Raw genomic sequence first — 24,016 nt, 5'->3', positions numbered from 1 at the left:
ATCAGCTCAAAAATGTCTTCCAGATCTCCAAAATTCAGGACCTTTGCTTCAGAAACATGATTGGCTTTTACAAACAAATTTTTGGGCGCCTGAAATCGTGCCACGATGTACCAAAATCGTGGCATGATGCTTCATTAAATTCAAAATCTCAGGTTTGATGCTATCAAAACCGTGTCAAGATTCTGCAAATCATTCCATGATTTACAAGTTAGTAGCAACTCCTTATTCTGATTCAAAAATTGTGCCACGATAAAAGAGATTGTGTCACAATGTTGTAAATTCAAAATCGTATAATTCTTTGTTTTCTTTACCTCCAAGTTGTCTAAAAACACTAAGGACTAAACTAAAAATTAAGATAAGTGATAAGGAAAAAACATCATATGACAACATGTCCACACCTCTTGCAACAATCATAGAACCATTTGTAAATTTTAAGTGTCCCCCAAGTACAAGTTCTCATAACTTTCATAGCATAACATAACATGTATCTATTGAAAATAAATTCAACCAAATGTCTGAAACATTGTTTCACATCCTTAAAATTTAATTTGGTACCATTAGACAATTTCAATTTAGCCTCTCCAAAGTCAACAACATTCATGAGCCAACTTCACATCACCAAATTTATCTAGTGTATAAGAGCAGAAAATATCTTTTCTAAGAATGGCATGCTGAAGTATCAACATTGATCATCCAATTAAATGTACTATCAACAATATTAACAAGATTTTGCTCGTCAACAAGAAGCAAGTTATTATACGTCAAACCAACACGGTCTTCATCTAAATTTTCTTCATTCTTATTTTCTTTATCTTTGTCCTCTCATTCACCTTTTTAAAAAATAAACAAACGATCTTGTGAATATGCCCATTTTCAGCACTGATCTACAATTATATCATCTGGCTTCATTGCACCAAATACAAATTTGTGTGATAAGTTGATGCTAGAACCTATCCCACAACAATTAAGCATCTTTCTTTTGTATGTCTCAATCAAATTCAAAATTGGAAGAAAATTTGGAATGTAAATTCACATCACAAAATTTATCACACAAATTATGGTATAGTCTAGTATACTTTTATTGATAACAAATTTACACTACTCCATCTATTCGGTCTTAATACACAATCATCTACTTCAATAGTTCTGTTTTAACTTTTAAACACTCAGCTCAAAAATATTTATCACGAACAAATTAATCAAGATGTGGTAAGTTTTTGTTGATAGCAAATTTAAAGTACTACCATCTGATCATCATAACACACTCACTACCAAAAAAAAATAAAAAAAATACTGATCGGGTATGCACTGAGAAACAAAGATATGAAGAATAAACTTTCCTCATTGAATAATATTGCCGTTTGATATTACAAACTTTACATAGTTTATCTAATCTAACATCACTATGTAATATAATAATTATATTTACAAATTAATCAATTAGGACCCCAGCAGCTCAAGTACATGACAGTCCTTAGAGACTCCTCTGCTTGTTTGGACTTCTTCTCATCCTTAAATTTGGTAGCAAGAAATGAAGAAGAAGAGAAATTCTTTGCTTGAGACATTGATTTAGCACGGTTTTTAAGGTGTTGTTGAGCTTGTCTTAAAGCATAGTTCCACCTACAGATACCAGCTTGATCTTTCAAAGCTTCCACAACTCCAACACTTGCAGCCACCATCCAGGCTTTGCTTGTTGCTGTTGCACGATTCATGATTTTTGGTTGTTAGTTTTTGGATTGGATATCAAAATATAGAAGAAGTAGATAGTGTTGTTTGGTAAATATGAAAATGAGATTGTTGATTGATGGAGTAGAGAGGAGTGATGGCTAATCTTATTTATATGGATTGAAATAAGATACCATGAGCTAGCTAGATAAATAACACCCTTGGTTTTGGAGAAACCATAGGCTATATCTACTGGTTTTGGAAATTAAGTAAAACAAAATAATCTACCTTGGACCACTTTGTCATTACATTCACTCCATCCAACTCATCTTAATGGGTCCTTATCTTAAACGTGTCTAAAAAAATTGTTTTCACTTTTTTTTTTTAATTATGATTTGGATATCATTGTGCATCCCCTCTAGTCAAATATTAAAAAAAAAAAACCTCTAATCAAACACGATTAAAAAGGTGACAATTTTTCTTCTTTTAGTTTTCAAGATATTATATTTTGGCTTTGACAACAATTTTTTTTTTTCAATTTTAACTTTGTATCATTAAATTCAGTGGTGGCTCTGAGGTGGACGGAAGAGACGACATCGACAACCTAGGACACCATTTTTTAAAAACATCAAAATTATTAAGAGAATGCTAACTAGTGTTCCAATGACATTTGTTAAACATCCAAAACAAGCCCGTTTTAATGAAAAAGTTATGTAATTATTATTTGATCAAAGTAATATCTTATATTTTTAAGATAAAATTTCTATTTGTAGAATCTTTAACCTCACAATGAGGGTACTGGTTAGAGAAACCTAAATTATTAATTTTACTTAGTTAGTATTAAATGGATAGAAAAGAGATAGAAGATCAACTCAAGTTTGACATCCTCGTGTTGTTCTCACCTCATTGGGAGATTGGATAGAAAAGAGAGCTTTCATCATAAGTGAATTGCAATGCAAGTTGTTGTAGCTGGTCTTTGACGTCTTTAATGCATTTTGTTCCTATCTTTATGGTAATCAATCCCTTCTCTCTCATTTAAATAATTTATTTTAAAAATTCTTCTATTATTTTTTTCTCATCTAAAATACACCAAAACACTAATAACTTATAAAAAGTCAATAACACCTAAATAAAATCCTTATTTAGACGAGTTTATGTTTTTTTATCGTACAAGTTTCTATACCTCCCCACTTTATGTTCAAGGTTTATATATCTTATAAATCTTGTATATATTAATTCAATTATTAATCTAACAAATCGATGATTATTTTCTATCATTCCAGTATATTGCTGCCAAGTTTCGTCTTCAATGTTTGTTAAGGTTTTCTTTGAGAGTTTGGAGGGGAGGATTTTGGAAAAAATGAAGGAGCAAGTAGAAGAAATAGAAGACATTGAAAGGAGAGGGTTTTGGAGGTTAATTTTTTACTCATAATAAAAAATCTCTCTCATTTGGGGAACTCAAAAATTGTATTGGGGAGGGTTTTGGGGGGTTATGGAGAGTTTATATAAATTTTTCAAATCCAATCAATGTTGTTATAATATTCTTAAAATTAAAAGTATATTAATCATAAGAATTAGTTTATCATTCTCTAAAAAACTGTTCTTTCAAAAAATGTGAATTTTTTTGTCCATTTTTCTATATATTTTCAACCCCCAAAACCCTCCCCTCCCTTCCCTTCCCCTCCAAACTTGTAGAAAGGATTTTGATGTATTGGACTGTCTAGTGCTATGTAGAACAGTGTTGTAGATCAGAAATTTGTGGCTACCAATTGGAAATAAAAAAAAACTGGGTTAAAAAGGTAATTGTCAAATTAATAGACCTCATTCCATTCTATACACCCCAAATTGGGAGGAATGAAAATAAAGGAAGATGATGGCATGTGGTGGAATGGAATGGGATGGAGTGGTATATAATAGAGTTCCATTGTTTGGATATTTAAAAAATGAGTGGAATGGAGTGGTATATGATGGAATCCATTCCATCCCATTCCATCATCTTCCTTTATTTTCATTCCTCCCAATTTGGGGTGTATAGAATGGAATGAGGTCTATTAATTTGACAATTACCTTTTTAACCCAGTTTTTTTTTTATTTCCAATTGGTAGCCACAAATTTCTGATCTACAACACTGTTCTACATAGCACTAGACAGTCCAATACATCAAAATCCTTTCTACAAAGCCAAACTACTCATGAAAATCAATGAAAGTTCATTATAATTAAATAAAAAAATGTAAAAAACGCAACGAATGGAATTGGTGGGGGTAACGTGATGGACAAATTTTTCAAACAAAATTAAAACTTTTTTGCTACTATTATTTTTGTTACTATTTTATTATAACTATACAATTCTATATATGATAGTATTTTTAAATAAGGGTAAAAATGGAATAAACAAGTTTGTTCCGTTCCGTCGTAAAATGAGTTCTATAAAATACCCAAACAATGGAATGGAAACTTCATCCTGCTCCGTTCCATTCCATCCCGCTCCATTCTATTCCGCTCCGCTCCATTCCATTCGTTTTAAAATATCCAAACATAGCCTAAGAATTTTAGTAAATCTCATGTTCTTCTATAAGCTATTAAACTCTATATAAATCCATGAATAAAAGCTTAATAAGAGTCATCTCCATATAAAATACATCTCATATCATATCATATAATAGTAAATCCTATATATACACAAATTTCTATCCATGCAAAAATTGAATCACTTCCAAGACCACTTCAAGTTCCAAAGCAATAAAGAGGATGATTCATTCACTTGTTTCAAACTCAATTAATCTTGATCAAAAACTCTTGTGTTTGATTGGATCTTCCTTTGCATAATTCAAAATGTTTCTTTCTTTAGTTGGGACCCCAGCAACTCAAGAACATGACAGTTCTCAAAGATTCCTCTGACTGCTTGGATTTCTCGTCCCTCAATTTTGTGGAAGGAATTTTGTTGTTGGCATGAGACAAAGACCTCATGTTATGTTTAGAATGCTGTTGTGCTGATCTTATAACACTGTTCCATCTGCATATTCCTTGATCCTTCAAAGCCTCCACCACTCCAACACTTGTTGCCACACTCCATTTCCATGCTTGGCTTCTTGAACTCATTGTATTAATTGTTAAGAAGAAAGGTAGTGTTAAGCAATTTGATATTGATTAATGTTTTTTTTTTTGTTGTTTTTGACAAGAGATATTGATTAATGGTTGATGAGGTAGTAGTAGTGATGTAGAAAATAGGCTAAGGTTGTAGTGTTAATATATATAGTGTTGGGATAGAAAAAGTGACAATAATTTAGTTTGGGAGGAAAACCAGATGCTGTGTGGAGTGCGTGTGGGTGGGAAAATAAAAAAAGGGGAACATGGTTTTTGTTTTGTGGGTTATTTTTGTCGTTAATTAGCTGAATTGAAATAGATAGGGTATCTAATAAAATAGAGCAATGATATTTGTACATCATTTAATGATAACTTTGGTGACAATTTTGTTTCTCTCTCTTTTGATTGGTCAAAAACAATGGAGAGAGAAAAAGGAAGAGAGAGAATAATAACATCATGTAAGTATGAGAAAGAAAGTTGTCAAAAAATTATACTAAAATAGTTGTACAAATATCATTTCTCAATAAAATATATCAATCCCTACATTTAGACTTGATTTGTAATTGTAGGACCATGCAAATTGCACTAGGTGCTCATTGTTGCTCATGTAAGTGACAAAATTATAATGTTGTAGTTATAGAATCGTTTAGGACTGTACGGAACCACGGTTTGGAATGTGTGAGCAAAGTGCCTAAAACCATTGTTTGTTGTAAAAACCCAGCAGGTGATGAGGTATAATTTGGTGCAGCTGAAATTTGGTACACGGACCTATGTGTGGATAATTATAAGGTGTGAGAATTTAATTGAAAGATAAATATATATAAATAATTTTTGAAGAAATAATAATTGTGTTAAGAGTCCCACATCGGATAGGACAATGAGTTTATATAGAGGAGACAATCCTCACCTTAAAAATTGGTTCATAAGGTGAGAATTGTCTCCTCTGTATAAACTCATTGTAGGTTGAAGTTAGAATTTTTAGCTTCATAAAAGTGGCGTTGAACTTACATATGCATTTTTATGGCGTTGAACTTACATATGCATCTGGATATTGTGGAAATGTCGCAATAGATCAACGGAGACTTGGTTTGAAGAAATAAAATGACTGTTATGGAAATAGTTATCTAGCAAGCCGTCGGTGTTAATCAGTCTGCATCATTGGCTGAGCGTGAATGTCGAATTTAGGACTGTTTTGGTCATTGGATTCGGTTTGTGTTAATTTAGCAACAGGGGAGGCTGATCTTTTAGTAGCAATTCTTCATTTTTATCAACCTCAAATTCATTCTAATTATTATGAAATTGCATGATTCAGATTACAATTTAATAGATTGGATTCAGAACACTAACTTAGAATGTCAAGTGTCCAATATTCATTTAGTATTGTGGGTATTGTGAATTTGATGTAAAATCACACCAATAACAAATTTGATGTATGGAGCAAGGAATAATCAAGCAACCAAAACAAAGTGTATGGAACAATTATAATCACAAGCTAAAAGTAGAAAACAGCGAAAGAAAAGAAAGAGAAGGTTACAAAAATAAGTCTCCCGCCTAATTCTACCCAAAGCCCCCAATACCAAGAGACTCAATCCTAATAGTGTTTACCATGGTGAATCAACCCTCAAACCCTAGTGTTTGTTTCCAAGAGACAAACTCTACACAAACCCTAGTTTTGTTGTTGCCTTTCTAAACCCTTGTTTCAGCCCCCTCTATCTCTACAAAACCCTAGTTTTGTTGTTGCCTTTCTAAACCCTTGTTCCAACCCCCTCTATCTCCAGGTTTACACCGATACAATGTCTATATTTATAGTAAAAAAATCCTCAATAAAACTGGAATAAATCTAGGCCCGAAAATACGTTTCTGTTTTATTTTCTACTGTCAAAATCGGCCACTGATTTTTGCTGAACCAACAGACAAAAAAAGCAGAGTTGAAAATCGGCCACCGTGCTCTGAAAATCGGTGAATTTCTTCAATTTTGAGGCACTTTCACAACAGTGGGATTAAAAAACAAGTTAAATGACATGGTTTTTTCTAGAAACTAAATTCACATTACAAATTTTTTTCAACAAATTAAGCACGTAAATTTTTTATTTGATAGCAATTTTACATAATGAAAGTGATATTTTAACTTTTGAGCACTCAGCTCTCAAGTTTCAACAGATTTACATATTATTGCAAATTTTTCTGTGATGTTGAATTTTGCTAATTTTGTTTCCATTTTTTGTTCTTACAATTTGGACTCCATATGCTCAAGAACAGAAAGGGTCTCAAAGACTCCTCTACTTTCCTCTTCTCATCACTCATGAGCTTTTTGGAAATTGTTGAAGAAGTAGGAGATAGTACTTTCTTGGCATGATGAGCTAAGGAACCCATTCAAAGTGCAATACCCTTGATCCTTCAATGTTTCCATCGGTCCCACATCTGTTGCAACAACCAAAGCTCCTCTTAATTAGGACCCCAACAACTCAAGTACATGACTTTCCTCAAAGATTCTTCTGATTCCTTTGCTTTCTCTTTTTGTTGTTTGTTAGCATTAGAAACCATAGCAGAAGAAGAGGAAGAAGATGAAAGTTTTTTTGCTTGAGAAAACGATCTGACATTATTTTTGACATGATTTTGAACTGACTTTAGGGTATGATTCCATCTGCATATTCCTTGATCCTTTAATGCTTCCACAACTGCAACACTGCCTGCAGCTACCCATGCTCTGCTTGTTGAACTCATCTTGTCTAATTCAAGTGATTTTGTAGCTTTTTAGATGACAAAGAAAATTGCTTACTTGAAGTGGTATCATGTGTTTTGGTTGAGCTAGAAGAGTGAAGGAAATTATTATATATAGAAGTTTAAAGACGCCCAAAGAATATAACAAAACCAGGAGCTACGGTTTTCAGATATATGTATACTTCACCTCACCTCTATCTCAATTAAATATTTAAACTTTTCCAAATATTTTTGAATCTTTTTCTGTGTGTAAAAAAGAGATCAAATATATCATCTGATTCTTTAAAGTTTTGTTTTTACTAGACTAGACTAGACTAGATGACTCCATTAAGTTTGTGAGGAAAACAAGAGGCTGTGTTGGCGATGTATTGTTGGTGGGAAAAAAAGGCACATGGTTTTGGTTTTTTGGGGGTATTTATTTTGTGGTTACATGAACTGAAATAGGAAGTAGTATCAAAGAAAATCTCAATACTTGTATTTGGACTTCATTTGTAATCGTAGGACCACACATCTTGCAATTTGCCAATGCTCATTCATTGCTCATCCTTAATTCAAGGCACACATCGTTTATAGTAGGGATGGCACAAGGTTCAGCGAGGTCTCACAAGTACAGATAATTGTCGCGTCACAAGGTTTAACAATCAAAATAAACGGAAGGGGGTAATTGACTAACGTTTGACGATTTCATGAAAGTTTTTGAAATTTCGTAAAAGTCAGTAATGATTTTGACGAAAAGTTACAATTTCGAAGTTTTTTTTGCCTATTCACTCATTTTACTACGTGAGTTCTCACCAATATTGATCGAATTGTTTTAAAATATGTGTATTGTGACAATCATGACAAAGTAAACAAAATAAGATTTTTAGATTAATTGAATTGAGGCCGACTAATATGGAATACAGTAAAGCTTACCTCAACGAGTTCATTTTTAGATCATCCACAGCTCGCCAGGCAATATTTTCTCACCATGGCGAGCTCTGATCCTCTAATCCCAACGCTTTTACGCCTTATTACTCTCCATTTTTATTATTGTATTATAGTTCACACAGTTTTACAACAATCAATCAATTAAACCCTAACTTAAAATGATAATCGATGTTGAACGGTTTATGGGATCGCACTATTCCTTGAAGAGACTATATAAAAACATACTTACTTTTAATACTACATCAAATATGACGTAAAAAATATTAAGAAAGACAGAACTGTTATCTGAAATTACATTAAGGGACAATAAGAGTAATTTTTCCAAATAATAAAGGAATGTCCCTTTACACTATTTTTTGACAAGTTATATATATATATATGAGGAGGGATCAAATTACACCGCTTAAAAGTTACATCAATGTTACACTTCTCAATATCGTTTTACTCGATGCATATTTTTTAAATTTGACCGTTGCATTGTAAGTTTATATCACATAGATCATCCACGTAAATTTTTACGAAAATCTAAAGTTTATTAAGATACGTTAAGATTAACTGTGTTCTATAAAAGTGCATAAACCGTTAATCTTGATGTATCTTATTAACATATGAAACGATTTTAGATTTTCGTGAAGATTTACGTGGATGATCTATGTGATATAAACCTACAATCCAACGCTCAAATTTAAAAAATATGCATAGAGTAAAACAATATTAAGCGGTGTAACATTGGTGTAACTTTAAAGCGGTTAAATTTGATCCCTCATATATATATATATATATATTATTAATACCGTTGAAAAAAATATAAAAAAATCAAACGAAATCAATTTTTAGCTACTGAAATAAACCGAACTGAACTAAACTTATATACACTTATAGTTCGTGCTTATTAAACTCTTAAACAAAACTAGTAAACAAGCATTTTATATCAATAAAAAAATGAACTGAGCCACAACTAATGTCCAAAGCAGAGGACAATGACACTGATACATATAAAATTAAAATAAGTGTGATTTCAGGTTTTTGATTTTGTTTCTTTTAGTTTAAAATAAAATTATCATTTTTGTACGTGTTTACACTGGATATATGTTGCATAAATTCTGAGTGATTTCAGTATTTAAGGACTAGAAGTTTTGTGGTATTTGCACGTTTGCAGACTATCCTACATATATGTGTCTTACTTTGCAGGAGGATTACAACTAGAGTGAATCAAAATAAAGAAATTACAATTGAATATAGTTGATACAAAATGTAAATATTCACACACCAAAATAAAAATATGCATATATAATTTCAAATTGCTATGAATCTAAACTCAAAACTATAACATGTTATAATATTTTAAATTATACAAAAAAAACTTAAAATTATATATTTTAATAAATTCTGAAGTACAATTGCTACAGCTGGCTCAAGGACAAAGGCCACCAATGCAATTACAATATGCCTAAAAAAATATTAAAATATAATTACATGATAAAAAAGACTTTATATTCTACTATTTTTAAAAATTTACTTGATTTTGTCAAAACAAAAAAGTTAATTGAAAAATGTCTCACATTCTACTAAAATTAATATAGTCAATAAAGATTAAACCGGTTAATTCTATCATCGATAGAAAAATAAATATCAAATGAAATTGATCATATCAGTTTAATACATGATTTTGCATCTAAAATGTCTGGAAAAATGTAGTTAAAATTAAAATAAATTTAATTTTATTGAAGTACTATTACGAAATTTAAAAGGGTCTTATCTTAAAATTTGCTTTAGGCCTCAATATGTGTTGTGTCGTCCCTAACAAATGCTATTTAGATAAATCACATACAATTGATTTTTTTTTCAATCACAAACTACATGCATGAACCACCAATATATTTTTTGAAATAATACAATATGTCACATTCTTTGTGTATTAAATATGAATTTCATTCTTCATGTATTCAAATCACAAGCAACAATACCAACTACATACATGATCCACTTTTATATCTTTCAAAAAATATATATTCTTTTCATTCTTCATGTATTCAATAAGTCCCTTTGAATCATGTTTGTAATGTGAGAATAAATAATATATATGTTAGAAATACAAATAGATCCTAACTTTAAATCCTTATTACATTTATGCTTGCCTATAACACTCGCTTTAATGGTGAAGGTTGATCAACAACGTCTAATCTTTGGGTTCTTTAATTTCTTTTCTTTAGTGCATGTTTTTGTTGCACTAAAGAGAATAATCAGTAAGCATGTCATCACAGTATGAATCTAATAAAGTGAATAATACCACAAAACTTTTTCATGAATATGAAAAAAAATTGTGCACTTGAATGACCATATTAAATCATAAATTAAAACTATCGTTATATGTTGATAGAAATTTTGGAAAGTGTACCAAATACTATCGAAGTAGTAAAAATATTGTTCCCACGAGGACTGTGTTAATCTCAATTTAGCAATAACGTTAATATCTAGGATGTGTAAATTTCTTTTAGTGCCCGAGGCAGTAGTTTTGATTGCATAAATTTAAATAACAGAAAATGAGATAGTTTTGGAAAAGACAAGGAGAGAGATGAGATCAGGTCTTTCGAATCATCGATGTTCCCCTAATTGATATACTGAACCTATTCGTATTAATGATTTTCTAGTTCCACGATAGTTAACAAAATAGCCCTAATCAATCCCTTGAGTTAGGACCCTCTTCTCAAACTACAGCCCCTAATTCCTTAGGTGGTCTAATAATTCTCGAAGGTTTAAAGCACCTTAACCTAATATCACTAACAAATGATTATCCATTCCTAGACTAACCATGTTTATTAGAACAATTCAATTAGGTCAAAGTCGAAAGCTAGGGTCAGTAGTCATTCGTTCTCACTAAATCATGTTTATATTTGATCATGATATAAAAAGCATTAAGAACAATTGAATTGAATAAAAACTAGATTGTCATTAATAATAAATAGAGTTTCACAGCAACATGGATCAATTAGGGTTACAAGGAATCATCTCAGACCTAATCTCTAAGAGATTTAGCTACTCATAATTGAGTTTACAAATAGCATAATCAATGGAAAAATTAAAACATACATAAACTGGATTAGAGATGATGAAATCGCCCCTTCTGCAGTCTTCTGGGTGTTAAAATCGCACTTTAGCTCTCCAAAATCGTAACCCTTGTTTTCAGAATAGTCTTCAGCTTAAATAGGCAACATTTTCTGCTCCAAAATCGCGCCCCGCCTCATAAAATCGCGCCACGCCTCATAAAATCGCGCCACGATTCTGAAAAATCGCGCCACGCCACCAGAAATCGTACCACGATTTTTGTGGCAGAACCAAACCTTCATTCTGGTCAGAAAATCGCGCCAAGCCACTCAAAATCGCGCCACGGTTGCCAATTTCCAGCACTTCCAGAATTTCTGCGTTTTACACCCCCATGCTGTCTAAAATTGCTACAGACTCAATAAAAACATCAAAACAACTGTTTCTTCAAAATCTTGTATTTTTCATGCTTTCCTTGTTGTTTAAGCTTGCTTGTGAACTCAAAATTATCATAAAAAGACTCTAAAAATAGCAAATGACTGACTGTCATCATATGTAATAATTATTAACATTCTCCACTAAAGAATTCATCTTAAGATTTATCATAAACTTTTTCAACTTCTCCTTATCAATAACACTTTCAAATGTTCAAATTCAACCATCACCCTTGCTCATATTCTTCAATTTTGGGTTCTAATAATGCAACATGAAATAAATTAAATTCCTAACCAATTTCCCAAAAGTCAATTAGAAAACTTTTGAATGAGTATTATTTTAGACATAGTCCCGAACTGAACAACTGATCAACAGAAAACCGACCATACATATGCAATTCAAGATCAGAAAAAGAATATAAGCAAAAGGTTCACTCATGCTACCAAATATTAATCTCTGATATAAAGCATGAATCAAATATAAAAACAAAATAAAAACACAAATCAAGAGCAAATCAACTAAAACCCAAAAATTAACTATTTCTCATGTTAAAAAACATCCAACAGATTCTGAAAAAACAAAAAAAATCAATGGTTATCTACATCAAATGTAAAATAAAATTACAAACAAACAAAAAACATACAATGCGATAATTAAAAATATTAAATGCTAAACATGCAAAACAATAAAACAATCATTTTGTTTCAACATGGTATTGTATCTTTCAAATTATAAAACTCTCTACCCCTTTTTGTGGTAGAAAATTCTCCGGTCGTTAGAATTGCAAACGAAATTTGCATAGGTGATAGCTCTGCTAAATTTCCCAATTCATCGTGCAAATGCTTTCTAGGCGCTGGAGCATTTGCCGGAGTCTGCATTGGCAACTCCTTTGCAGGCCTAGAAGACGCATCCTTAGCGGCTTGCTTTCCATCAAAATGATTTTTCAGAAGGATTTTTACATCCTCAGGTGTTTTCTCACAAGGTTTCACTTCTCCCTTGATCCTTAATTGATGTTTTTTTTTGGCTCTAGTGATTCCTCCAGTTGGATGTCAGCAAAAATCACATAAAATTGTTTTTTTACTCTCGTCTTTGTAAGAACTCCATGGCCAACCAATATCAGTGGATTCATGATGAATAGGTTTAAAATAACCCTTGGCAGTTGGTGTTAGACTTGCAGATGAAGTTGATGCCATTGAAACAAAACCGAGTAAGAATTGGGCGAACAGAACTAAACCTAAACAGAACAAGAATAAACTATTAAAAATGAAGCAGAAAACACAATGCAAAGAGGAAAATCGAAGCAGAACACAGGGAAAAAACGGATAAAACAAACCTTCACACAAAAATAGAGCATCAATGACAGAACACGAAATAGAGATGAAGAACGATGGCAGAGCAAGACATAGGAACACTCAAATAGGAAGAAACTGGGAAGAAATGTAGGCTCAAAGAGAAGAAGGAACAAAACAAGATCCAGTGGCCACAATTGTGCTCTTAAACACCTAGGTAAGATAATTACGTCACCCAAAAGGTTATGAAAATACTAATATACCCTGAATAAATCAAAACAATTTAAAAAATTAATATTTACGAGAATTTTCTCCCAAATCGAAAATAACATGGTTAACCATGTTATTGTCGTTTAAGAGAGTACCATGAACAAATTTGTTAACCATGTTATTGTCGTTTTGGGAGAAAATTCTCTTAAAGATTTTTTTTTTTTAAATTGTTTTAATTTATTCAGGGTATATTAGTGTTTTCATAATATTTTGGGTGACCTAATTTTTTTACTTAGGTGTTTAAGAGCACAATTGTGGCTGCTGCATCTAGTTTTGTTCCTTCTTCTCTTTGAGCCTACATTGTTGCCCGGTTCCTTCCTCTTTGAGTGTTCCTTTGTCTTCCCTGCCATCGTTCTTCATCTCTATTTCGTGTTTTTTCATTGATGCTCTATTTTTGTGTAAAGGTTTGTTTTATCCTTTTTTCCTTGTGTTCTGCTTCGATTTTCCTCTTTGCGTTATGTGTTATGCTTCATTTTTAATAGTTTATTCTTATTTTGTTTAGGCTTAGTTATGTTCGCCCAATTTTTACTCGGTTTTGTTTGCAATGGCATCAACTTCATCTGCAAGTCTAACACCAACTGCCAAGGGTTATTTTAAACCTATTCATCGTAAATCCACTGATATTGGTTGGCGATGGAGTTCTTACAAAGATGAGAGTAAAAAAATAATTTTATGTGATTTTTGCGGACACCCAACTGGAGGAATCACTAGAGCCAAAAAACTTCAATTAGGGATCAAGGGAGAAGTGAAACCTTGTGAGAAAACACCTGAGGAAGTAAAAATCCTTCTGAAAAATCATTTTGATGGAAAGCAAGCCGCTAAAGATGCGTCTTCTGGGCCTGCAAAGGAGTTGCCAATGCAGACTCCGGCAAGTGCTCCAGCGCCTAGTAGGCCTTTGCAGGATGAATTGGGCAGTTTGGCAAAGTTGTCACCTATGCCAATTTCGTTTGCAATTCCAGCGACCGAAGAACGTTTCAGCCCCAAAAAGAGGCAGAGGGTTTTATGATTTGAAAGATACAAGACCATGTTGAAATAAAATGATTGTTTTATTATTTTGCATGTTTAGCATTTAATATTATTAATTATTGCATTGTATGCTTTTTGTTTATTTGTAATTTTATTTTACATTGTTGTAGATAACCATTGATTTTTTGTTTTTTCAGAATCTATTGGGATGTTTTTTAACATGAGGAGCAATAGTTATTTTTTGGGTTTTAGTTTATCTTGATTTGTGTTTTTTATTTTTATTTTTTTATTTTATATTTGATTCATGCTTTAGATCAGAGATTAATATTTGGTAGCATGAGTGAACCTTTTGCTTATATTCTTTTTCAGATCTTGAATTGCAGTTCTATGGTCAATTTTCTGTTCATAAATTGTTTAGTTCGATACTAAGTCTAAAACAATACTCATTCAAAAGTTTGCTAGTTGACTCGTGGGAATTTGGTTAGGAATTTAATTTATTTAATGTTGCATTATTAGAACTAAATATTGAAGAATTTGAGCAAAGATGATGGTTGAATTTGAATATTTGAAAGTGTTATTGATAGGGAGATGTCTGAAAAAGTTTATGATAAATCTTAAGATGAATTCTTTAATGCAGAATGTTAATAATTGTTACATATAACGGAAATTTTAATTTATGATTTAATATGGTCATTCAAATGCGATTTTTTTTTTTCATATTCATGGAAGAGTTTTGTGGTATTTATTTTATTAGATTCATATCTAATGTGATGACATGCTTACTGATTATTCTCTTTTACTGATTATTCACTTTAGAAATACAATTTTTTTTTCTTTTAATAAATTTATTAGTGGGTAACATATAAAATAGATTTTTTGGAAGTGCCAACAAAGTTGGAACGTTTAAGTTTCATCGTGGTGTTTAACCACACTTTTAATTCATTATTTTTCTTCTTCTAATAACTGAATTAATTTTTATAAATAATTGCATAAGATTTAATAATGTTCCTTTATTTTATGAAAAAAAATATAAAACATAATTTACAACTTTGAAATTATACGGGGAATATCAACAAAGTTAATTATTTATTTTTACTGTCATTTGTGTTCATTTATTTATTCTTTTTTTTTTTCTTTTTCCACAAATGCGTAAAATAAAAGACACTTTTGTGAACACATGAGTACTAAAAATGGTTACCTTTTAACTTTTTGATACTTAACATTAAGAATAATTGGTGCACATCTTAGTATTGTATGTATTATTATACCATAAACTTAGTCTGATATGTGCAATATTTTTTCTGTCAAGTTTGCATAGTTTTTTTCTTCTAAGGTTTCATTCAACCTTTAAGTATACTTATACTTATAAATTTGTTCAAATTGATTAAATATATCTATATATTTATCTACCTATCTATTAGTGTTTGTGTATGGGTTCGTTTGAATTGACTTATTTTTGAATATATGCAAAATAGCTTATGCAAATAAACAAGTTTATATATGTTATTTATGGCTTGGCAAAGTAGTTTATGAAAAAAAACTTATTATGATATAATTTTTGTTAGTGAAAACTTATGAATTAACAAAAAAAAACTTATTTATTTGTATAAGCTATTTTTCATAAGCTCAAAGATAAGACAATCCAAGGAGACACTCTTTTTCTTCACTTTTTCATCTTAAATTTTCATCATTCACTGCAATTATTTGAGTTTGTGTAATGGCATAAGTTTTATGAGACAATTTATGACATTTTTTATAAGCTTCTTTCAGCTTATTTCGACAAGTTCTTCAAGATAACTTACCAAACAACTTATAGCATATACATGAAATAATTTAACATTATTTTATCTTTTAATATAGAAACAACTTACGTAAGCTTAGACGTAAGGGCATATCATGATAAGCACTTGTGATATAAGCTGCAAATAAGTTGTTTATCTAAACAAGTAGTCGATGTCTGATCTTAGGACCAGTTATAAACCCAAATACTGGACATGTGAGGCAAATTCCAGCCATTGATGGATGACCCTTTCAAGCTTTTGATAGGCACAAATACCATTTTAACCTAAAGCATGACTTAAAAAATACAACATGAGATGCATAATCTTCACAACCATGCTGAAATTCAACTTATGATTCAAGTAGTTTACTATACAAAACAAACTAAGTTGCCATTTTAAAAAACTTACCTTTGTTCTGCCCAGCTTTCCAGAGTCGTCCAACCTTTGGCAATGTAGAGAATGATGTAACTCCAGTAAGATTGGTTATAATTTTAATACAATCCAAGCACTGTAAATATACGAATGATGTTGTAATTATTCAACCATGATAATGTCAAATAAGAACTAATGATATACTGTTAAAAACACACCTTGATGGCCAAATCTTGAGTCAGACATATAATAAGAGCCTCAGGAGAATATACAACATGATCTATGGTATTTAGGGAAGCAAGAACCATACACGTTGTCTTCTCAGCTCCTATGGGCTTGAGCAATCATGCTTCTCATAGGATAATGATTAATGAGAGGTAACACCACTGGATGTAACTCCAGTGGGAGACTTCTCACCCCATTATACTCATGAATATTTGGAAGAATACATTGTGATAACAGGTTTTTGTACGATGATAACAAATCGTTGTGTTGATATGGAATCGAATTGACCTGCATAAAATTCAAAAACTCATTAAATTTTTGAAGAGCTTTAAAAAAGAAAACAAACAAAAACTTGAGAAAACCTCGTGCACGGGGTAGTTCAGGGACACCATTATGATAACAAATAATTGCAATAAATTAAAAATGTTACATTCAAATTAATATGATCATATATACCGTACCGATCGAAGAAGACACTATCGAAAATTGTATCAACCAAAACCCTAAAAATAAAATTAAACAAGCAATGAAATAATAAAAGTTGAAGCTATAAAACCTATAACCCTAAAAATTAAATTAAATAAGCGATGGCATAATAAAAATTGTATCTTTGAACAAGTAATTTTAAACACCAAAAATCTAAAACCTAACACACTAAAAATAAAATTAAAGAAGCGATGAAACAATACAAATTGTAGCTTTAAACAAGCAATGTTAAACCCTAAAAACATACAATCTAAAAAAATAAAATAAAATAAAAAGCCACGAAACAATAAAATTGATCATATGAACATATGAAAATGTAAAAATCGAAGAATTAAGACGAAACCCTAAAAATTTAAAACTATAAATCACAGTAAGAAATGAAACCCTAAAATCAAATTAAAGAAGCAAAAAAACAAAAATTCGAATAACAATTAAATGTTACCTGAAAGTTTTTGGAGAAGAAAAAAGTTATGAAGAAACGGCAGTGACGAACAGCTTTGGCGATTGGTGGTAAGTAGGGTTGGACAAGGTTTTTAAAGCCGGCCGAAACCGGGTGGGCCGAAATGTAACGGGTCGGGCCGGAGCGGTTAAGTGGTTAATTCGGTTCAGTTGCAATGGTTTGGGTGGCTATTATTGGTTGGTTACGGGTTGTAATTACAACCCACAGAAAACTGTTCCAAACTGAGTACAACCCATAATTAGATCACTAATATCCAGCCCAAGATCCAGTCCAGTTCAACCCACATATATATAGTTAGTGAGAACATGAAACCCTAGTTCTCTTATTCATGTCTGTTGCGGCCGCTTTCCTTCCATACATCAGAAATTGTTTTTTCCTTCAAATCAAACATCATAAAAAAAAAAAAGGCTTAATTACACTTTTGGTCCTACCATTTTGACCAACTCACGAAAATGGTCCTATCTTTTTTAAATCGAACAAAATCGTCCTTAAACTATATGTTTTTTGCAGTTTTAGTCCTATCTCCCTATTTCCAACTCCATAAACGCACATAAATGATAGTTTTAGTCCAACCACCTATGCTCAACCATGAAATAAACAAAGAATAAAACATGTGGGTACAAGGAATCTACTTTATTCAGCACACTAACCTAATTTCTGAGACATGTTACATACCTGAAACATGTCTTAGAAATTAGGGTTTTTCTTGGTTAGTGTGCTGAACAAAGTACATTCTTTGTACCCACATGATTTATTCCTTGTTTATTTCATGGTTGAGCATAGGCGGTTGGATTAAAACTGTCATTTCTGTGCGTTTTTGGAGTTGGAAATAGGGAGATATGACTAAAACTGCAAAAAAACATATAGTTTAGGGACGATTTTGTTCGATTTAAAAGAGGTAGGACCAATTTCGTGAGTTGGTCAAAATGCAAGGACCAAAAGTGTAATTAAGCCTAAAAAAAACCCATAAATCACAAATCATAAATCACAAAATCGTTCATCTTCTTCCATTTTCCACAAAAAAATTCAAACAAAAATCACAAACAACTATGTTAATCAAGATTTTCAACCTTCCTTTCTTTTTTGTTACATAAATCCGAATCTCAATTCAGTTTTTAAGATCTCTCAAAGGTTTGTAAGCTCTAATCACATTTGTTCATATGTTTATACTTTTTTTATATTTATTTTCACCCTTAAGATTTCTAATTAAATCTTTTTTTTTACTTGTTTTTGTTTAGGGTTCATTGGCTTTTGGAAACACTAGAGATGGAGGCTGAAGAAGGAAATGATACTATAATCTTTGATAACAGTGAGTTGGAATTTGTAAATGTGCTGTTTTTTTTTTTTTTGTTGAGTAATTATGTTTCTATGAATATAATTTGTTGTGTTTTTTTTTTTTTTTTGCTGTGTTTAGTAATTATATTTCTATGAATGAAAAATGCTAACTGACCGACTGTCCACCTCTACTGATAAGGCTTTAGATTGTATCACAAGTAAGAAGCTTTCGTTTTTTTTTTTCTCAAAAAAAAATGAGATTTTAAAAACCTAATAATAAATTTTTTCCTCCTCTCAATTGTTTTTCTTTCTTTCCTTTCAAAAAAAAAATTATTTAGAAAAATAATAATAATATAACGAGCTTTTCTTTTCGCTTTTTGTGATAAAAGTTAAACTTTATTTAAACTAATTTTTTGATGGTATTTTAATTTTTTTTGGGTACACTTTTTTTTGAGTGGATTGAGGGTACTTTAATTTAACTAATAATAGCAATAATATTTAAAACTAAAACTATATGTCCCCATAAATATTTAGAATTTTATTTTTAGTTTTTATAAAATAAAATTGCATTTTTTAGTCATATACAATTTTCCATCAACACTTTTAATTGTTGTAAAAAAATTTGTCAGCATTTGTTGTCCTGTAAAATTTTCTGCCAATTTTATTTTATTTTAAATGCTAAAGCAAAATGTCATAGAAATTAAAAAATGTGATTTTATTCTGTAGAGTATTTAAAACAAAATTTTGAATATTTATAAGGACCAAAATCATATTTAACACAAATATTTACTTTTACATTTAACTATTTAACTGTTCTACAAAAAATATTTACTTTTCGATTTAACTGCTCTTTTGTTGTTAACAGAGTAATGACGACGACTATAATTATTTGAATCCTCTCTATGTCCTTGTTGGGCGAAATGTATTCATAGTTTAATTACTATTCTCTGTGTATGCAAGGTTCATGCTTTGTAGTCAATGTGTGAGACGCATTGATCATATGCAAAATCTCTTATGTGTTTCATTCTTCATGCGTTTTTTAATCCTTGATATGAGATTGGGACTTGAGACAAAATTCCCCCGAATTGTTTTGTCTTTAAATTTTCATTGTACTTGATTCTCTAGCTTTCGCAACTTCCATGAGATGTCTTAGTTTGCCAAATTACACATTCATACAACAACAAAAAAACGACTCAAAGCACATATGAAATTGTCTTATAAATTAGTTATAATTTTGACGCCGTATAAATTAGTTATAAGACTAAAAATATTAAAAATAATTTAAGTAAATTATTTTTATTAATCATTAGTCTATTTTTAATATAGTATAAGTAAAATAGATGATTACAGTCAGTCATTCACTGTTTTTAGTGTCATTTTCATGATATTTTGAGTTCACAAACAAGCTTAAACAACAAAGAAAGCAAGAGAAATAGAAGATTTTGAAGAAAGCAAAATCGTGTGACGATTGTCGAAAACGTGTCACGATTTGGAGCACAGGATGAGGTTCATTCGACATTGGTTAAAACGTGTCACGATGGCTATTTCGTGACACGATTTCAGGAACATGTGGCACAAGGAAATAAATGAAAGCAAGAGAAAATATGATTGATACAAAAGAGCCAAATAAGGAGGAGTTGTAAATCATTGGGTGGTGTCAATAAAAAGTAATGAGAAAAATATATTGGGCTTAGCAAATCAAAAGAAAGAAAAACGTGATTAGGCTTGGAGGAAAAGAAAGAACTTAGGTTTGAAACATTATAAAAGAGGCCAAACTATTCAGGTTGCAATTCATTCACGCTTTGGCACACATCACGCTTTTGGAGCATTACGGAGATTCATGATTGGGAAAGAAAAGAGAGGCACGCATCACAAGACGGCTAGGAGGCACATGGTTATAGAAAAACAACATCAACAGTAGCACGAGGAAGAGAAATTGAGGAGTAAAGCCGGCAACGACGGAACTCTATCGGTTTATTTTCTTTACTATGTTGTTTATTCCTTTAACTATGTCTAGCTAATTTTCTTAGAGATGAGGTCTGAGATCATTCTTTGTAACCCTAATTGAACCCATGATTCGCAAAAGAATCCAACACCTCCCTTTTTTTTTTTTTTTGGCTTTCGCACCAGTTTCCGATCCACCAAAGGTGGGCGACTAATCCGGCTCATGTGTAGAGGCATGCGCACTGGCCAAGCGTTGTTCCCCTTGGGAATCGAACCCAGTATTCCCCGGGTACGTCCTTGGAAGGAGCTCCTTGCCACTGGAGCCCAAACAACTTGGTTATCCACCACCTCCCTTCTAATCTCCTACTTCGTACACCCATTTGTTGCCCACATTTAATGTCTTAATCCCATTTCTAGGAGCCCTAGATTTGATGCACTTATGGAAGTACTTTGAATTTGCATCGCCCTCTTTAAGCCACTTTGATTTAGACCTTTGTAGCAACATAGCCTCCTTACTCTTCCACAACCTCCACAACTCCGCAAACTTCAACATTCTATCCCCTACTTCTTGCATAGTCAATATTCCCATCTCACTCTTAGCATCCAATTCCTCAATATCCTCCCTTAAACTCACTAACCTCATCTCCATATTCCAATACTCTGCCTTATTCCACTCTTTAATATCCCCCTTCAAACCCTTCAACTTGGACTTCAACACAAACCTCATCCAACCACTCCCATTGTGGTTCCCCCAAGCTCTCTCCACCACCTTCTTAAACTTCCAGTTTTCAAGCTAATGATTGTTGAACAGAAACGATTTTGGGCCCCAATCGGTAGTATCTGTTTTCAACACCAATGAACAATGATCAGACACATATTGAGGAAGCGCCCAAAGAAATCAAATACCCCAATACTTCCCCCACTTCTCTGATACCAAAGCCCTATCTACTCGACTCATAAATAGACCATTTGGATGAAACCAAGTAAACTTCCTGCCCACAAGATTCACATCTTCCACCTCCAAATCTTTAACAACCTCATTAAATAAGGTAATCTCTTATCGCAACTCCACACTCGTCACCCCATTAACACCTCTTCTTTCTTCCCTACTATTCGCCGCATTAAAGTCACCAATAAAATACCAAGCACCTACACCCAAGTAGTTCCGTAGAAAAACAAGCTTCTCCGACAACCTTCTCTTTGCCACCAAATCACATTTAGAATACATGTTGATAATAAAACACTTCTTCCGAGTAACCCTCCAATCTACGCACACTCCAACCCTTCACCCACAAAAGAAAAAATAAACTTAGCTTCGAACTTACGTCAAATAGATAAAATACCTCCGCTATTTCCCACCAAAGGACGGAGACCCATTGACAATCTTCATCACCATAAAGATTATAGCATAAAGACTCCGAAATGGCCTCCATCTTTATCTCTTGGAATATAATAGAACCAAAAAATTAACATTATACGATGCTTATACAAATGGAATAAAATGTATCTCATAGTTTCCTATTGACTAGGATTTACTAATTATTCTCGTGAGTCAAGTAAACTGCATAAATTACTTGATGATTTAACCGTTCTATGACAAAGATAAATACACTATCTGTGTGGAATCCAGATTTGCTATTCTTAAACAATGATGCAGTAAATCTAAATAGTTAAATAAAGGTTACAATACAATACATATACATGACTCAGATCAGATTCCAACTTTATTAGATTGGATTCAACCCACAACTTAGAATCTAATCTGTCCAATTTTCATTTAGTGTTGTGTGATAAAAAAGCATGTGTCATGTAATCAAAATACCATTACCATCTAATCATCGTAATACACACACTCACCAAATTCAATACTGATCGGGTATGCACTTTGAAACATAGATATGTGAAGAATAAACTTTCCTCATTGAATAATAATAGTACTGTAGTTTGATATTACAAACTTTACATAAATAATCTAATCTAATATCACTATGTACAAATTAATCAATTGGGACCCCAACAGCTCAAGTACATGACAGTCCTCAAAGACTCCTCTGCCTGTTTTGCCTTCTTCTCATCCTTAAGTTTGTTAGCAAGAAATGAAGAAGAAGAGAAATTCTTTGCTTGAGAAATTGATCTAACACGGTTTTTAAGGTGTTGTTGAGCTTGTCTTAAAGCATAATTCCACCTACAAATACCAGCTTGATCTTTCAAAGCTTCCACAACTCCAACACTTGCAGCCACCATCCATGCTTTGCTTGTTGCTGTTGCACGATTCATGATTTTTGGATATCAAATTAAGATATAGATAGTGTTGTTTGGTAAATATGAAAGTGAGTTTGTTGATTGATTGATGAAGAAAAAAGGAGTGATGGTTGGTCTTATTTATATGGACATTCCAAGATTGATCAGTGGAACAAGATACCAGGAGCTAGCAAGATAAAAAAACACATGGTTTGGAGAAAACAGAGGCTATGTCTAGTGGTTTTGGAGATAAATAAAAGAAAAAACAAAAGAATGTGACATAATCATGGAATACCATTTACTCTACGTTGGTTCCACTTTGTCGTTACTTTCACAGCTAGATAAGTAAGATATTTGAGCAGCATGCCTTATCATCTAACACATCCAATCCACCTGATGGTTCCTTATCCTAAACGTGCCCAAAATTTTGTTTTCAATATGTTTCTTTCATGATTTCAAATTTTCAATATCTTGTGTTGTGTGCAATCACTCTAGTCAAATAAAATTGGATTAAATAGGAGACATTATTGTTTCTCTTCATTAGATTAGGAATTGGGATTTGCTAATGAAATGTTTAGTTCTCTTTTGCGAAGAATTGATTTTGAGTGAATTGATTTTGATTAAAAGTTAATTGTAGATAAAGTCATTTATGTTTAGATACATTCACGTTTAGTAATTTGTGTTTCTGAGGAGCGGTTGGTGGAAATTAAATTTTTTATGGCATTAAATACTGTCTCTGTGATCGATCACAACTTTGAAATAAAGGTGTTATCATTGCTTGTTAGAGACAACAAAATTACTTGCGGATGATTTTAAAATATCTCATGTTTG

At 31.9% G+C, this 24,016-nt stretch overlaps 4 protein-coding genes across 4 annotated transcripts; all 4 read right to left on the bottom strand.

The window, feature by feature from the left end:
- Window positions 1-1,309: 1,309 nt before the first annotated feature.
- LOC25487584 (uncharacterized) lies at window positions 1,310-23,482 on the bottom strand. The gene is made up of 2 exons (XM_013609560.3): window positions 23,225-23,482; window positions 1,310-1,715 (listed from the first exon to the last, which is right to left on the bottom strand). The coding sequence occupies exon 2, from the start codon at window positions 1,710-1,712 to the stop codon at window positions 1,437-1,439; it is 276 nt and encodes a 91-aa protein (XP_013465014.1). The 5' UTR covers window positions 1,713-1,715; window positions 23,225-23,482; the 3' UTR covers window positions 1,310-1,436.
- LOC25487583 (uncharacterized) lies at window positions 4,259-5,038 on the bottom strand. The gene has a single exon (XM_013609559.3). The coding sequence runs from the start codon at window positions 4,764-4,766 to the stop codon at window positions 4,512-4,514; it is 255 nt and encodes an 84-aa protein (XP_013465013.1). The 5' UTR covers window positions 4,767-5,038; the 3' UTR covers window positions 4,259-4,511.
- LOC25487581 (uncharacterized) lies at window positions 7,064-8,134 on the bottom strand. Its single transcript, XM_013609557.3, has one exon. The coding sequence runs from the start codon at window positions 7,473-7,475 to the stop codon at window positions 7,197-7,199; it is 279 nt and encodes a 92-aa protein (XP_013465011.1). The 5' UTR covers window positions 7,476-8,134; the 3' UTR covers window positions 7,064-7,196.
- LOC25487578 (uncharacterized) lies at window positions 22,842-23,290 on the bottom strand. Its single transcript, XM_024777303.2, has one exon. The coding sequence runs from the start codon at window positions 23,219-23,221 to the stop codon at window positions 22,946-22,948; it is 276 nt and encodes a 91-aa protein (XP_024633071.1). The 5' UTR covers window positions 23,222-23,290; the 3' UTR covers window positions 22,842-22,945.
- Window positions 23,483-24,016: the final 534 nt, after the last annotated feature.

This window comes from Medicago truncatula, chromosome 2, assembly GCF_003473485.1.
Source record: "Medicago truncatula cultivar Jemalong A17 chromosome 2, MtrunA17r5.0-ANR, whole genome shotgun sequence".
Classification (NCBI taxonomy): Eukaryota; Viridiplantae; Streptophyta; class Magnoliopsida; order Fabales; family Fabaceae; genus Medicago; species Medicago truncatula.
Note: the sequence above shows the minus strand (reverse complement) of the source record. Positions and strands in the feature narration are given on the sequence as shown.